At 51.0% G+C, this 17,522-nt stretch overlaps 1 protein-coding gene across 1 annotated transcript in view; it reads left to right on the plus strand.

Moving 5' to 3' along the window:
• Positions 1 to 13,052, plus strand: part of Ptpn14 (protein tyrosine phosphatase non-receptor type 14) — a 138,510-nt gene extending 125,458 nt beyond the window's left edge. The window contains exons 15-19 of the mRNA XM_075989447.1: positions 713 to 931; positions 4,345 to 4,473; positions 6,986 to 7,220; positions 9,053 to 9,216; positions 12,686 to 13,052. Of these exons, the coding sequence (XP_075845562.1) occupies positions 713 to 931; positions 4,345 to 4,473; positions 6,986 to 7,220; positions 9,053 to 9,216; positions 12,686 to 12,814 (876 nt within the window). The 3' untranslated portion in view covers positions 12,815 to 13,052. The remainder of the gene's footprint in view (positions 1 to 712; positions 932 to 4,344; positions 4,474 to 6,985; positions 7,221 to 9,052; positions 9,217 to 12,685) is intronic.
• Positions 13,053 to 17,522: the final 4,470 nt, after the last annotated feature.

Consider the following 17,522-nt stretch of genomic DNA (forward strand, 5'->3'; position numbering starts at 1 on the left):
TTTCTCTAAGTGTGGAGAACTCTTTTTGTAAGATGAGGAAGTTAATTTTCCCAACCGTCACATTCAGTGACTTTTAGGAAACCATCACCCAAGGTTTTAGTGCCCTGTGGTTCCCTCTCAAGGGCTGTAAGGTGTGTGACAGATAGTTCCTTGGTTAGGTACTGGTTCTGTGTTGCTGAGGGGGTAAAGAGGGTCCCCGAAGCTGCCAGGCTGGCTACCAGAAGCTCTGGAAACTGGTTTCCCGAAGTCACTGACTAACATGTTAGGGTGTAGATTTCTGTCTGCAGACACTCGGAATTAGAATGTTTTCCGGATCAGAAGGGACATTACCCCAATGAATACCATGTAATTGAAATTAGTAATTCGACCAAGGAAGGAATCAGGCAAGTTATGCTGTGTGTGGAGTTTGCTCCTCAGTGCTCTGCCACTGACTGATCCGTTCAGTAAAAACTGCTCTGAGGGTACAGGGTGCTTCCCAGTTAAGACTGACGCTGTTCCTGTCAGCAGAGGTCGTAGGAGTCACAAGGAGTTTGCATTTCAGCGGAAGCCCGTCTTTGTGGATTGCAGCTTATGGCTGGGTGAGAAGGGAGTTGGTCAGGGCAGAGACTAGCAGTGTTGGGGCTAGTGCGTGAGGGCGGGAGCCAAGTGGGAGTGCCGAGAACCCGGTTGCCCTGCTGGAACTAGGGGAGCTGACGGCCCGCTTCTCTTGCAGCTCCGAGCCCTGAAGAAGAAGCTGGAAGAGGGAATGGTGTTCACAGAGTATGAGCAGATCCCACACAAAAAGGCCAATGGCATCTTCAGCACCGCCACTCTGCCAGAAAATGCTGAGCGTAGCCGGATCCGAGAAGTCGTCCCCTACGAGGAGAACCGGGTGGAGCTCATCCCGACCAAGGAGAACAACACAGGCTACATCAACGCCTCCCACATCAAGGTGAGGGGTGTCAGAGGCATCCAGCAGGGTATTTCTGCAGGCTGACTTCATCCTTGCAGAGGTACGCTAACCCTCCCTACGCCGTTGCGAGCGGGACTGGTATGTGACTCACAGATGATGGACATGGGAACTCATCTCTCTCATTGGCAGTGGTTCTTATTCTGTCCAAGAGCGGCAAAACTATTGCTTCCTCCTTGTAATACCACAGACAGTTCACTTCAGGATCAAACCCTAAGAGCGGGGTGGTTTGTACACAGACCGCAACTGATGGCAGCAGATCCTCAGCCAATGAATGGGGTATGCGGGTGTGAGGTCCCCCCAGATTTCATTTTTTTTTATTTTATGGGTATGTTTGCCTGCGTGTATGTATGCATACCATGTGTGTGTGATGGCTGTAGAGGTGGGCAGAGAGCATCGGATCCTGTGGAAATGGCATTACAAGGAGTTGTGGGCCTCCATGTGGGTGCTAGGAACTGAACTCGGGTCCTCAGCAAGAGCAACAAGTGTTCTTTAACCTCTCAGCCATCTCTCCAGCCCACAGTGTGGGATTTCCGTTCATATCTCAAATATTTCATGTCTCAGTATGTCATAGCTTAGCGGGACCCCAGTCAGAATTCAGAGCTGTAAACGCGTGGGCACCCAGAGCGAGTGATTTCCGAAGCAGCTTATACCCTTCCCAGTTTTCCTACTGACTGGATGTGCTTCTTTATAACCTGGCTCTGAACTCAGGGATGGGAGAGTGTTTCAAAGGCTCCAGCTTAGTCGTTGGCTACAGGACGATTTAACATAACGCGGTTGACCTGAACAATCAGTGATCAGTAGCTTTGCACTCTCAGTCTTTTTGGACTTTCCAACTCTGCTGGAATTGCTAGAAGGTTGCTTTGACCCCCACCCCCACCCAAGATGCAGTTAGGTGTCGGGTTTATGTATCACGCATAGCCAGTTTTCATATGAGACTTGAAAAGTGTGACATGATTGGGTATGATGTGTTTATGCATAAGACATAGATCGTGCTGTGCATATACATTTATAGCATACAGGCTTTTTGATTTTTGAGAGCAAGAACCAAATCAATAAAATAATGAATGCCAGGGAACTCTCAAGTAAACCGCAGCTGAGGACGGCGCAGCTGCCTCCGATGAAGTGCCTCTGGATTCCGTACAGAGGGATATTCTCCTGGCCTCTTCCCTTTTTCCATCTGCTCTTCGGAAGCAGCTGCCACTCCCCATAAGCAGTACCCTCTGGGCATTGGTACCCGAGATGCCTTCCCTTCCGCGGTATTCTCTGAGGCCCACATTTCATCTTACAGATCCAGGGTAGACGGCGGAGCAGCTCACAGGCCCAGAGAACTTGCAGGAACTCGCCCTCTGGAACCGAGCTGTGTGCTTCGCCACTGTTTTCTCCCCTGGGTTCCAAGCAGCCTTTAATGCGGAAGGAGATTGAGCTCCTCCAGGGGTGGGGTTAACATCTGCGACTCTCTGACTGGGGTTGCTGTACCGACTGACCATTTCCACGCAGATTTTACTGCCCTCCTGTCAGTACTGGAGGAGGCAACATTCTCTGCGGGTGGTTATGGTCCCTACACGTTGGGTGCCAGGACAGATAGTGTTTAAGATCCTGATTCCACAGACACCCCGCCCCCTCCCAGTGAGTCTGTGGATGTTTTCTCCCACCGTATGTGAAGAGTGAACCGGTTTTCTTGCGCACCTGAACATGTCTGTGTGATAAGACGAGAGCTGATGTTATTTTTGTCAGAATCAAGTTAGTATGTAAATACTAAAATAAAATACATAAAATAAATGAGGAGAAACGTCCAGAACAGTGATGTGCCCGTTGCTTCTGGAACCCCCTGGAGATCTTCATTGCATGGATGTGTATAGGGGCTTGTGTCTGTCCTGTCTAGGCACATGTAAGAGACAGATCAGAGATGTTTGCCTTGAGAGTGTGACCTCCAGTTCCCTAGTTCTGTTTTTGCCAGTGGGATGTTTTTGTAGACTCTGCTTTTATTTAAAGTCTATCAGAGAGCCCTGTCCCTCATTGTCCAGAATTACAGCCCTTAGGTGGCTGTGGAACTAATTTAATGGTTGTAATCATGCATATACTTTAAAAAATATAGACTAAAGAATAGAATCTGTAAGAATGCATTGTACACACCAAGCATAGATGTTTTTATAACATAAATTCTGTTCATTTATGCTTAGGTGTTTGCATAAACTCTTGTGTCCATTTATGTGACTATACATTTATGTGTGGTATATGTGTGTGTGTGTGCACATGTATTGTGGACATTTATGTGACTATACATTTATGTGTGGTATATGTGTGTGTGCGTACATGTATTGTGTACATTTATGTGACTATACATTTATGTGTGGTATATGTGTGTGTGCGCATATGTATTGTGTGCATTTATGTGACTATACATTTATGTGTGGTATGTGTGTGTGCACGTGTATTGTGTACATTTAAATGACTATACATTTATGTGTGGTATGTGTGTGTGCACATGTACTGTATACATTTATGTGACTATACATTGATGTGTGGGGTGTGTGTGTGTGCACATGTATTGTGTACATTATGTGACTATACATTTATGTGTGGTATGTGTGTGTGTGCGCACATGTATTGTGTACATTTATGTGACTATACATTTATGTATGGTGTGTGTGTGTGTGCACATGTATTGTGCACTCCCCCATGTATGCACAAATGAAGGCTAAAGGTAAACATCATTTATCTTCTGCATCACTCTTGAGTTTATTATTACATTTTATTTTGTGTGTCTGTGTCTTTCTGTGTGTGTGCCCCGTGTCTGTGTGTCTGGTGTGTGTGTGTGTGTGTGTGTGTGTGTGTGTGTGTACATCAGAGGACAAATGGCAGGAGTTGGTTCTCCCCTTCCATGACGTGGATCCTGGGGGTCATGCTTAGGGTATCAGAGTTAACGTCAGGCACCCTCACCACCGACCGTCTCACCCAGCCCCTCCACCTTACTTTTGAGGCAGGCCTTTCACTGAGCTTGGACTCACTGTGTCCACAGTGTGGCCAGTGAGCCCCGGGGACCCTTGCTCTTTATCCTCCCAGTCCCGGGATGACAGGCACACACCACCTAGCGTATATGTGGGTGCTGGGGATCTTTACTCGGGCCCTTGCGCTTGTGCAGAAGGCACTTTGCCTGCTGAGCATCTCCTCAGCCCACTTGTTTATGCTTTTAATCCATTCTAGTGTGCAGGTACTGCCTGTTGTGTGTGAAAAAAGATAAGAAAAATCTGACTTGTTAGGCTGGCTTTAGCCAGGAAGCATTTTGATATGGAAGTATGTCATCTACTGTGTATGGCTTCTGGGTTTTTAGGATCGCACCAGTCCACGTGGTCCCAGCAGCCCGGCTTACTTATCCCTCCCTTGCCTTGCAGGTGGTGGTTGGTGGGGCGGAATGGCATTACATCGCCACCCAGGGACCCCTGCCACACACCTGCCATGACTTCTGGCAGATGGTGTGGGAGCAGGGGGTGAACGTGATCGCCATGGTCACTGCGGAGGAGGTAAGGGTGGCGTGCTGAACGTCCTTGTCCTGGGGAAGGGGTGGCCAGAAGGTGGGCCTGGAACCCATGACTTCGTGTGTCTGCAGATTCATTTTCCCCTGGCGTGCCCCCTCTTAGCCTGTGTGTGCCTCCTTCCCCAGCGATGGTTGACAGTGGACTCTTTTCTCTTCTCATTTTCCTTTGGCTCCTAACTCTTTTCTTTGTGACCGTACTTCACTACAACGGAAGCTAAACACATCATCAAAACGACCAAACTTGAGTTCATCCAGCGGGCGGCATGTACCCCACAGAACGGTTCAGGCTGTGCTGGGTAAACACACGGGGCCTCCCAACCCTGGCGCTGCCAGCCCTGCGTGCCATGGTGCTTATCAGCAAAAAGGAGACCGGAGTCACTGCTGGAGGAAAGGGCTGTATTCTCCAGGGAGCAGGAAAAGAAAATGCCTTTTCTTCCTGTGCCAAGGCAAACACAGGTTCTCTGTTGTAGCCGAGGAGCCGTGCTGCACAGACTCGCAGGCCCTCCCCCGCGCGGTGCCGCCTGCTCAGAGCACGCCGACCCTGGGGAAAGAGTGTTGGATTTCCTCTCTGTCACACTCGCAAAACATTTTGCCCCACTCCCTTTAATCCTCTTATGAGATTCCAAGTTATATTTTCAAATTCATTTAGGGAACTAGCTTCATGCATTTGACCAAGACCCTTGGTATTATGAGGCCCCATTCCCACCTGTTATCCAGGGCCGGGAGCAGAGACCTGGGGCACAAAATCAGTCATGGCTGTCCACCATCACCACCAATGGGTACCTGGTACTTGTTTCTAGAGCGGTTTATGGAGAAATTTGGTGAGGCCATGTTGCATTCTCAAAGGTCAAATACACTTCTGCACACTCTCTGTCTGAACTTCCACTAAGAAAGTAAATCCTAGGGCTGGTGAGACGGCTCACCACCGGTAAAGAGCCTGCCACGGAAGCAGCCACCAGCAAAGCGCCTGCATTTGCATGTACAGCACCCGCATGTAATCCCAGCACCAGGGAGGCGAAGGCAGGAAGATTCCCCAGCTGGACACTCAGTGTTGACCTTTGGCCTCCACAGGCGCACATGCCCAGACCCACGTGAATACATACCACATATATACACATATACACAAACACCTAGAAAGTAAATTTTCAAAACTCCTGACACCATTAAACTAAATTAAGGATCCTAATAGATCATGCCCTGGGAGGTTACTGTTACTTTATTAACCTTTGCTTACTTATTTTGTCTCTGTGACGTGGTCTCATAGCCCAGGCTGGCCTTGAACTCATCCATCTGTTTAGACTGTAGGGTGGATGGTGGATGCCGAAGGCACTGCCCTTGTCCCCACGGTGTTTACCTCCAGTGGGGGACACTGAAAAGTGAACCAGTAGCACACATGGGGGCAGGCAGCTGTGGCTCTGCAGAGGCGCCAGTGTTCCAGCCGAGGCATCGGTGACAAGCAGATCTGCCGTGTCTAAACAAAGCAGAATCTAGTGATCCACGGGATGGTCAGGAATGGATCATTTTGTAAAATCCAGAACTGACTCAGGCACTGAGCCAAGTGTGAGTTTGAGGTCTCACATTAGCCCGCCTTTGTAGGATCGGTGTATAAAAGAACAAAGTGCTGCAGACCTAGGGAGCAGACTCAGTTCAACGCTCTGGGACCAGACAGGATGACTTGTGCCCCTCAAGGGACACTAAGCAGGCCAACTGATAGTTCCTTTACTTAGTTAATTATTTAGTGATCCGCCTTGAGACAGGGTCTCACATAGCCCAGGCTGGCCTCAAACTTGCTGTGTAACCAAGGCTAACCTTGACCCTTTGACCCTCCTGTCTCCACCTCCCACCACACCTGGTTCATGTCGTACTGTGGGTTGGACCAGACTTCATGCGTGTTGCCTCTGCATTCTGACCACTGAGCACGTCCCAGTCGATCCTCGTGTGTCCCGCCACAGCTCCCTGCTCCTCGTGTCTTCTTCCTGCCCCCCAGCCTCTGTCTTCTGTCTGCCCTCAGCCAGCAGCCCCTCCATGCTTCCCACCCACACCAGTGATTGCTGACCTGCACGAAACCGCACACTGAGACTTTGTAGATGGTGCACGGTCTCAGGACAGAAGACAAAATCTGGGAGGAAAGAATGGCACACACGTGGCTGTTCTCCGCCTTGGCTGTATGTTGAGCCGGAACAAGCCAGCCAGGCTGAAGGAAAAGTGAGAACAGCCCTGGATGAAAGTGGCAGCGTCGGTCAGAGGGTGGTACCCTGTGGAGAGCCCTGGGTTAGCATCAGCGTGAGAAGCAGGGTGTGGGCCGGCCACCAGGATCTGCTGCTTACCAGCCTGGAGCCTTCAGTGGCTTTCTGTTCTCCATGGGCTCCCTGTAGGCACCACACAGAGCTCTGGGGAGATGTGGTTCAGAAACTGCCGCCTGCTCTCCTGTTCTCGGACCCTAAGGCCAGGAGCAGAGTTCATCCTTTTTTTCACCTGTGCTTTTGTGTGTGTTTCAGGAGGGCGGACGGACCAAAAGTCATCGATACTGGCCCAAACTGGGGTCCAAGCACAGCTCAGCCACCTATGGCAAGTTCAAGGTCACCACGAAGTTCCGCACAGACTCTGGTTGCTATGCAACCACAGGGTTAAAGGTCAAGCACCTGCTGTCTGGCCAGGAGAGGACGGTGTGGCACTTGCAGTACACTGACTGGCCCCACCACGGCTGCCCAGAAGATGTCCAAGGATTTCTGTGTAAGTTTTTCCCGGACTGGGTTTTGCTGAGTGCATCAGTAGTCGGTCAGATAGAGAGGAGAGGCAGGGGTACCACGGTAATACCAAAGCCCTGATCTCCCCGCCTCTGCACAGGGCAGAGAAGAGTGATAGATGCCTCTTGTGTTCTCTTAACCTTTTATGCACGTCCACAAGACCGTGATAAGCTGATTCTGCATTGATTTAGACTTTTAGTGTCTCAGTAATCATTACCATGTAGCATATGCTGTAACATAGATAAACCCTGGAGCACACCGAGTCAACGGTGGCAGACACAAAGGGATAAGAACCGTAGGATTCTGCCCTGCATCAGGCACCTGCATCAGGCAAATCTATTACCTGTATTGTCTTTTCAGGGCACAGATATTATAGGTACTGATTCATGAGAATATGTGGGTGGCTCAGGGCAGGTAACCAACAGCTATTGCGCAAACTGTGGCCATCACAGAGGCCCTACTGTGTATACGTTGGACCACATCAGAACCTTGTTTTATTCTTGATGTGTTTAGAATTGGCATTAGGGGCTGAGATGCAAGAGCAGACAGACTAGGTTGTCAAGACCTAGAAAACCACTCCACCGGCTCTGTTGGATTCTATGATGAGTTGACAGAGGACGACGTTGGCCGCTGAAATGGGGACAGGCCTCAATGGGAACAGTGAACACAAAATGCAGGACAGTCAGAAAGGTTAGGGTTAGCCTGAGGTCAAGTGACCAGCTATCTAACACAGGAGGGATGTGACTGCTCCCTCCCTCCTAACAGAGCTCTTTTTATCCAGTTTGGGGAATCTTCTGCGAGTGGACTGGTTAAAGTTGTCTCCAAGAAGAAGACCCTGGAAACAATACAAGTAGATAGGTTTGATGGTTGATAGCCCTACTGAAGTGTGGGACCCGTGAGAAGGTCTAAGGTGTAGTCAAATTTTTAAAACCAGCCAGCTTAAGGAATACCAGTCTAAGCTACCGAAGGGTGCAGGGCCTCCCTTCAGGGAACATGTGTTGCCTAAGAACTGTTTTTGTGAGGCTCTTGATGCAGTGGGGTTGTAGAGCATGGTGGAAACACTGGCTGTTGGATTGTCTGAGGAGCCTGCTTTCCCTTTTACTTGGTGATAGGGAGACACATTAAGGATTATGTGGCCGCTTTTCTTTTGTACCCACTGGGGCTGTGAGCAAACCTTTGAACAGCTGTGCTGGCCTGGGCAGCTGCTGAGAGGGACGAGAGCTGTTCTTGAACCCTCCACCCACAGGCTCGTTGCCTCCAGAAGTGGGGCTCATCTTGAATGTTCACGTAACCTGATGGAAGTGGATTCCCCAAAGCCCGTTTTTTTTTTACATCTGACAGTGAAATCAAGCCTTGGTTGACATTCACTGCTTTGATGAGGGGCGGGGGGAAGGGATGGGGCAGGGGCAGGTGGCTGCTCCTTGCCCAACAGGAGAAGGCTCTGACTGGCAGGCATTTCTAGGGGACTTAGCGGCTGCTCTGATCCCAGTCTGTTAATAGTATGAAGTGCAGTGAGTAATGTCTAGAATCATCTGCTTGGGGGACTTGGGGATTTGCAGAAAGGAAAAGAGAATTTAATTTTTAAAAAAGCACTATTTAAAGAACAAATTCTCCAGTGGACTAATTGACTCCCAGCTGGTCTCTTCTGGATCCAGGATGTTACAGCAGGTACCAGCCAAATAATTAATGTCTATAACAATTGCAAATTATTATGATTGCAAACAAAAGATTCACCCTCATTCCTGGCGCCTCTCCCCCAATCTCCCTGGGAAGTTATGTGACACACATGGGTGACGAGACTCACATTGTGTCCCGCAGCCTACTTGGAGGAAATCCAGTCAGTCAGGCGTCACACCAACAGTGTCCTGGAAGGCATCAAGACCAGGCACCCGCCCATCGTGGTCCACTGCAGTGCAGGGGTGGGGAGGACCGGCGTCGTCATCCTCTCCGAGCTCATGATCTACTGCCTGGAGCATAATGAGGTGAGTTGTCTGTTCGCCCCTCCCCCCTTTCCTTCAGGCACCATCACCCTGAGTTTGGAGTCATGATCGCTCCTTGGCCTGGAGCTTACCGAGCAGGGTGGGCTGGCTGGCCAGTGAGCCCCAAGGGTCCTCCTGTCTCCACCTCCCCGGTGCGCAGTTGTTATTGTTTACATGGTTTGGGGGAATTGAAGTCTGGACCTCTAAAGCCATTTATGCGCTGCTCCATGCATGGTCCCAACCTCGCCTTCTGAGTGCTTGCTGTACCTCGTTCCCAGCTCTGCACAAGATCCGCTCTCCTGTTTGGGGATTGATTCCTCTCCACTGAACTGAGTTTTCCAGACCCTGGTTCTCTAGCTGGACTTGAGCATGTGTAACCTCCCTTGTCCCTGATCCCACTGCTCTGTCTAGGCTCCTAACCAGGAGCAGAAAGTCAGAACACAGCTGCTACTCTTTACAGCGCGGCTTTTTTTGGGGGCACTGGCTCGGCAGTGTGTTGTGTAGCACCAAGGGCTGGAATGCGGGCACCAGCACCAGCCGCTCTTTGCCATCCTCTCACAGGGTATGTGTTATCCCACAGGGAGTTATACTGAGAGACTTCATTCACAAAAGCTTGTGCTAAGGTTGAGGGCAGTGGTTTAGATTCTGCTAGTCTCTGTGTGTGTGTTTGTGCGAGTTCTGGGCATCTAACCCGGGACTTGGCACGCATTAGACTAGTGCTCTCCACTGAGCTACCCACCGAGCCTGTTGTGGGTGTTTGTCTGTGCTTTTTAGTTGGGTCTTGTTAAGTAACCATTACACTAGGCCCCCAGCCCTAGGCTGGGAGGTTAATAAAGGGGCACCATCCCCTCTGCTTCATGAATAGCCAGGCACAGGTGAGGAAATCCAGGCTCAGAAGCAGTCACGTGATATACCTGGTGCTGGGTGTCTTTAAGCAGCTGTTTGATGGCAGGAAGCAAGGGCTTTTACTCTGAGGTCACTTCCTGTCTTCTCACCATTGGTCTGTTCTTGTTCTGTGTGATGGATACATCAGTGAGCTAGTGGGTACTAAGAGACTCGCAGATCTGAGACCAGCTTGAGTGCCTCCCTGTCTTGCTGGCTGCGAAAGGCTGGTCTCTGAGCTCTTTGGAGACCAATTAGCGACGTCTGCGAAGCAGTAACTGGAGTTCACGTTGCTTATCATGATACTGCATGCGTCAACACCAGCCTGGTGTGGAATGGGTGTGGAACGGGGGATCCGGCCAACAGGGCATCCCATGGGCTCCCTGCAGCTCAGAGCGGCTCCCTTCCTTGTGGTGTGTCCAAGCACAGTGGACTTCCTCAGTGCCCAGCCGCATGCCAGGACATTCCTGGGCTGGTGTGTGGCCGTCCTAAAGGACTTGTGCTCACAATGATAGTCGGAGATCACGAGATGACTCATGCCGCGGGTCTCCTCTCCCCAGTCTTATCTGCCCATTTCCCATGGTTGCTGTTGACCAAGGAAAATGGTCCTCTCTGCCCCGTGTTCGTGAGGCCCGGCTCCTCCCGCTCTTGTCTCTGTATCAGGAGATGGGCAAACATGTTTGACAAATAAATACGAAATTGCTATGACCTATTTTTCTCCCACTCCAAAGTAACCTCCTTTTCCAACAGCTGAGGTTGCCCGTGTGTTGTAATTCGAGCAGTTTTCGTTTTGTCAATGAACTGCCTTTTCCTTTCCCTATGCTTTCCCCCGTTTGTCTCATTTTAAACAATAATTGTTTTAACTCTGTGAGTCTGGAAGAGCAGCAGGTGCCCTCACCTCCCGAGCCATCTCTTTAGCCTCGTCGTCTGATATGTAATACAGAGTATTTGAACTTGGGTATGGGGGCGGTGCGGATTCCTGCAGTGAGATTGGTAGCTGTGATGTAGAGATCGGTAGTTGCAACTCTCCCAGGCTGCTTCTTGGAAGTGCCAGCGCCTTTCTCTAGACATCTCTATAGACATCTCTGCTGGTCTTTGAGGATCGGTGACAATGTCTGCCATGACTCTGCATATACCAGGGGCAACTGTGTCCCAATGGTAGTAGTGGAGGTGGTGGTGGGGATGGTGGGGGTGGTGATGGTGATGGTGGGGGGGATGGTGGTGGAGGTGGGGGTGATGGGGGGTGTAGTGGGGGGTGGTAGGGATGGTGGTGGGGGTGATGGTGGGGGATGGTGGGGGTGGTGATGGTGGGGGATGGTGGGGGATGGTGGGGGATGGTGGTGGAGGTGGGGGTGATGGGGGGTGTAGTGGGGGGTGGTAGGGATGGTGGTGGGAATGATGATGGGGGGATGGGGGGTGATGATGGAGTGAAGGGGGGGTAATAAGGGTGGAAGAGACCATGAGAGACATGGAAGTGGTAGTGAGGAAAAATGGGGCTGCAGAGTTGGAGGCGGTTACAAACAGAGAGAATAGCTGCCTTCAGGGCTGAGGAGATGGCTCAGCAGCCATGAGCGCTCACTTGTGAAGCAGAGCCCCAGCATCCATGAAACACTGGGTGTGGACAAGCACACTGGTCCAGAGAAGACACGAGACACACATGACACTGATGATAACCCCAGATGGAGCATCAGGACACTAGACTGCTAAGGCTCCAGGCTAGCCATTCTAGTGGCGCACGCCTTTAATCCCAGCACTCTGGAGACTGAGGCAGGTGGACATCTGCGGTCAAAGCCAGCCTGGTCTACAGAGCAAGCTCCAAGACGGCCAAGGCTACACAAAGAAACTCTGTCTTATAAAACAGAAAGGAAGAAAGGAAGGAAGGAAGGAAGGAAGGAAGGAAGGAAGGAAGGAAGGAAGGAAGGAAGGAAGGTAGGTCAGTTTGGCAAGCTCCAGTTGAAGAAGAGACTGTCTGGATGGAATAGCATTTGATGTCCACCTCTGAGTGTGCACGCCCATACAGTACGGTGTGCCCACATGTATATGTACCCCACACGAAGGGAATATCTGGGCCAACAAGATGGTCCAGAGGGTAAAGGTGCTAACCACCAAACTTCACAACCTGAGCCTGACCCCCAGAACACACACAAATACATGTAAAATAACCTTAAAAAAAGAAAAAGAAGAAGAAATAGTTAACTTGAGGAGGTTGAGGCAGGAGGATCATCATGTGTTTGAAGACAACCTAGACTACAGAATGAGCTTCCCAAAATTTGTCTCAAACTAAATAAAGGGAAAGAATGGGGAGGGAGGAAGAATGTTTGGCGTTTGTCACTCTAAACTGCTCCGAGAGCCTTGCAGTGTTCGAGTCCGACAGCTCTCAGACCACCCACAGGAGTAAGCTTAAACAAACACTAATTGAATGATACCCACCAGTGACCAGGTTCTCCAATCCTGGCATAGAGCTGATTCCTATGGCCTTGAAGGGGCAGGTCCCTTCCTGGACCCGGGCAGTGAGCAGAGGCTTCCCAAGGTGGGAGGAGCCTGAGAGGCCTCCTGTCTCAGGCTGTGTGCCCTTTCTTTTTCCTTGCAGAAGGTGGACGTGCCCACGATGCTGAGGTTTCTCAGGGAGCAGAGGATGTTCATGATCCAGACCATCGCGCAGTACAAGTTCGTTTACCAAGTCCTCGTCCAATTCCTGCAGAACTCCAGGCTCATTTGAGTTCCCAGCTGCAGCTTCTATAGGAGGGCGCCAGCTCCATCCTGCAGGGAGCGCCACTTCTGGACAACATCTGCCTCCTCAGTTGGAGGCGGATGGCTTGCATCAGGCAAGAGCCAGAGTTACTTACAAACATCATGTATTATTTTATATGAGATAATTTATTTTTCCGTCTTTGGAATAAGTTTTGTTGAGTTATTATAATGCATTTTTTTCACAATAATATAGTGCTTCTCATTTGAACCACATGTTGACTGATCTGCATATAAGCCCCAGGAGGGAAGGTGGTGACCCCATGGGACATTGTAGGCACAGAGGCATAAGGGAACACATCCCTAGTGAAGGTGCAGACAAATTACTAATGCCCCCAGTCAAAAGTGGCAAGAGAAAGAATTCACTCCCAGCTGGAAGGAAGAGAGCCTAGGAAGGCCCTTGCAAGTGTCCCCTTAAACACTGGATCCACGCAGCTCGCTGGAAAGCTGCTTCCCGCTGCTCCTCTGCTGCCCTCATCCCCATGACCTCTCAGTCCCTAAGCCTGTGGAGAAAGGTTTAAGGCTGGCCGTGCTGTCTTTGCTGCTGGCTCTGCTGCTCGCTCAGCCCTTGTTCTGGTCCAGAACTCTGATGCTGTGATGGAGCCCATCTTGCATGCTCCCAGCACCCTCGTCTGGTGGCCCTGGGCCAGGCCATCTGCCTGGCTCAGCCCTTTGCCTGACTGAGAGAAGATAATAGAGCAGGGTGGGAACGGCATCGGGTGGGGCCTCGGTGTGGATTCTTAACTAAATAATGTTGAGTGTGGCGGATGGGGACTTAAGAGGGTGAGGTTTGGGTCTGTCCCATTTTCCTATCCATGGCTAAGTTGTTAGAAGGGTCTTAGTGGCTAAGGAAACTCACATCTGGGAGCCTCCTGGTACTCGGCAGCAGGGCCCTGGCCAGGAGGCTCACCCCTGATAGGCATGCACCCTGCCTACCTCACTGCATGCCGACTGATTCTAGACTCTGGCTAACAAGGACTGAGTTGATTCCACCTAGGGCTTCTTTGTTGATGTCTTGAGGCTGGGTCCCAGGCTGACCTTGGACTTGGTGTGTAGCAAGAGGATGGCTCCCAATCTCCCGTCTGTACCTCCCCACCGCTGGAATTTCGGGGTGTGAACACCACACACAGGCCATACTCGCCCTCATGATGACTATTGAGGCTGTCTTTTGTAAAATCCTCCACCGCCTACCTTTCCTTGCATAGCCCAGTCTCTGGTCAGTGATGGTATCAACTACCCTCCCGCTGAAGCCCAGTTTCCTTCTGTGTCTTTTCTGAGTATAATTTCCTTATTGTGTTTGTGGAACTGATCGTGTCATGTCTTCCTCCGTAGATATGTTTTCCTTTTCTCGCTCCCCTGAGCTGAAAAGACCAACCAGAAAGAGCATGCCTTTGTGGCTTCTATCCACTCCACCCACCCACCAACACACACACACACACACACACACACACACACACACACACACCCCGCCCAGCACACTAGTAGATGCCTATGACAGCAGATTCCCCATGAGCATCTCTGGAAGATGAGCAGAGCTGCCTTCCCTCTGGGCCAGCGTGGTGCTGATACTGGTATTCCTACAGCATCTGTGAGTTCAGAATCTGAAGGCGGGGCACTTCCACCTTCCCTTCCACGGTGCAGAATGAATCGAGGGGCGTAAGTGATCATGACCCTTGTAGACCTGGCACACTGACGTAGGTATTTGGGGGGAAATGGAAGAGCCCGTGGAGGCTGTCCTTTGAAGACAGTTCCCTCTTTCAGGTGTCCTAACAGTCGGTGCCACTAACAGTTTCATTCTGGGATGAAGAATGTTGATATGCACCTGCCGTCTCTAAGCCTTATTGTGTTAGAAAGTCTCACGTGAGCAGCGAGGAGAAATGATGCCCCTCTGAACTCATCACTGCGGCTGTTTCTGTCTTGTGCTAACAGAACAAGGGACAGGGAAGATGTAGTTTTCGTACCCAGCTTCCTAGCCAACGCACTATGAAACCCCAAAGGACAACATCCTCCTTAAACACTGTTGCTTCTGGTTCTTCAGCACATTCCGGATTCCCTCTCCCACCCCAGGAAGCCCCCACAGATCTCTGGTTAAATCAGCAGCAGGCATTTCAAGTCCTCTCAGTGGCATCTGCATAACAGTCGCCGAGAGCCCGCTCTACCTGGGAAGCTAGCCAAGGAGTAAGCCTTGAAGCTAAGTGTATTAAATTAGTTATCTAGTGAGGGTTTTGGATCGGTTTCCTGACAATGTGCTGGGGCTGCAGTTTGGATTTGAAGGGGGAGAAAAATTAAAACGGGAGCCAGTGAGACATCCCATCTCACAACAGAGCAGCGGTTTGAAGCTTTCATGTTGTGTAGTTGGTTCTGTCCTCTGCTCACGCCCACTTGCATATGCCCACCTTTGTCCCTGTCCAGGGTCTCCGCATCCTGGCTGAGACGCTCTGTGGCGAAGGCCAGGAGTGCCTGGCTGGTCTAGTGGGGCTCTAAGGTGGTTCCTGGTGGAGAAGGAGGACCGCCCATCTGGACGCACTCCCTCCTCAATGCTCCCCGCTCAGGGTAGAGGTGAGAGCAGGGTTAGGCAGTGTGCTGGTTGCTTTACTGAGGTGAAGACAGTGGGTCCCTCTACTCACTTGGAGGGGCTGCAGATTCTGGGGGGGGTGGCATCTCACGTGGACTGTGTCATGCAAGCTTTGGTTTAATGCGCTTACTTTGGGAGACTGTTCTGCTATGAGAACAAGCCGACTCACTCACTGTTCTTCAGTTAGAAGTTACTGCCTGCCTCCCTCCCTCCCTCCCTCCCTCCCTCCCTCCCTCCCTCCCTCCCTCCCTCCCTCCCTCCCTCCCTCCCTCCCTCCCTTCTTTTGCCTGTGTTTTGGGCTCTCTCAGTCACCTCCACTAACCTGGACAGAGGGTCTTTGTGGGACACAGCCACCCACCGACTCCGAAGCAAGCCACACCCTTGCCCACTGTCAGCTTCAGCTCTCAGCTACCACCCCTGTGTGCAGAGGAGGTCACCATTTTCCTGTTTTTCCTAGTTTAATGTAGATTGAATGCGCTGAGTTCCTGGAAATGGAGGGCGCTTTCTGGACTGACTGAATCCCTATCCTTTGTTTCTTCCCAGCTCATTGAAGGTTTAATACCACACGGCTTTTCTTCAGCTAAGAGCTGGTGGACACAGGACTGGTTCTTTGTGATGTGGCTACCTAGAGTGGTGGCCTTGCATCTCCTAGGGCTGGGAGCTGCTGGCACGTGATAGACTGCTGTGGGGTCTTCAGTTGCTTCTGGAAGCACTAGCTTAGCGCTCTGTATCCTCTGACCTCAGGCCCGACATTATCAACAGGTCCCAAACATGTCCTCAGGCAAGGAGCACCCTGTGTCTTCCAATCTGCCACCTATTTCCAGTGGCATGACTAACGGAGAGGGCAAATTTAGTTATTGATTTCTGTCTGGGGAGATGTGCCGCTTACCTGAGGTGAGAGGGCGAGAATACGGGAAGCTTAGGATGAACTCAGGGACATGATTAGCCCTGACCCCTGTTGGCGGTGAGAGGGCAAGAATACGGGAAACTTAGGATAAACTCAGGGACATGACTAGCCCTGACCCCTGTTGGCGATCATTTCCCGTTCCTTCTCAGCATTAGGAGCAACTCTGTCCACAGAGTGCCAAGTCTCTGCTGTTGGGCTCTCAGCTTCCCTGTGTCACCAAAGATTCTTCTGCTGCCATTCCCTGCCGGTGCCCCAGTCAAGCTGCCTTGAGGCTCTCATTTGGTGTTTTCTCTTCACGAGTGGGCCTCCAGCTCACACAGCTTCTAATAGAGAGACTTGGGTCTTCCCAGGGAACTGCGCACTCCCTGGTGGCCTATAACTTGATGAGTGACAGACTCGCTGTCTCTAGAGTGTAGAATAAGTCACAGTTAGCCCTGTCAGAATGGTGCTGGCCTTCACCTCAGCTTCTGCGTCCTTGGGCAGCAAACCACCTGTCCTGATACATGTGCGGAACATAGCAGCCACACGTCTGGAGAAATGGGCGGGTGTGTGCAGCCACATGTTGCCAGCCCAAATGGCTTGTCCAGATGTCAGTTACTCTAGGGGAGCTGGGACACCGGTCTACCAGCCTGTCCAGTGTTCGGCCTTTCTGCCTTGCTCTCAGCTTTTGCATCCCCATCACAAACTCGGGAAGTGGGCGTCTTTATCTAGACCACCCTGCTCAGCCTTTGCAGCCTATTGCAGTGCACGTCTTTCTCAGACTCTCGCTGCTGCGTTCTCTGTTAGCCTGCCCATGACCGGCGTTAGGGAGTTGGCATCCTTCAGTCTCATAGATGGACAATACAGTGCTGCTTAGAAATCACTGTTGGCTGTCCAGAGCTCCAATCAGCCTCCTCATTTTAGAGAGAATTAAAGGCCACCGAGTCATCCGGCAGGGTTAACTGATATGGTTAGTAGGAAAGCGTCACGAGCGCCATTCTTCTGCTCTAGCCCTGCCGTCCGGGGATCATTTATCAAAAGTGCCCCAAGCTTGTCCAAAGGCATGGTGGGGAGAGCTTAGGTCAGCTCCGAGTTCCCTACCCAAAATTCACTGGGTATACAATTTTTTGAACCCTGGTGTGAACTAGAGTTGGAAACAATGATGAAACACCTCAGGAAAGGCCGTGCTCCAGTGTTGAGATCCACTTCTCCCGGGCT

The sequence above is a fragment of the Microtus pennsylvanicus genome, chromosome 10 (assembly GCF_037038515.1).
Source record: "Microtus pennsylvanicus isolate mMicPen1 chromosome 10, mMicPen1.hap1, whole genome shotgun sequence".
Classification (NCBI taxonomy): domain Eukaryota; kingdom Metazoa; phylum Chordata; class Mammalia; order Rodentia; family Cricetidae; genus Microtus; species Microtus pennsylvanicus.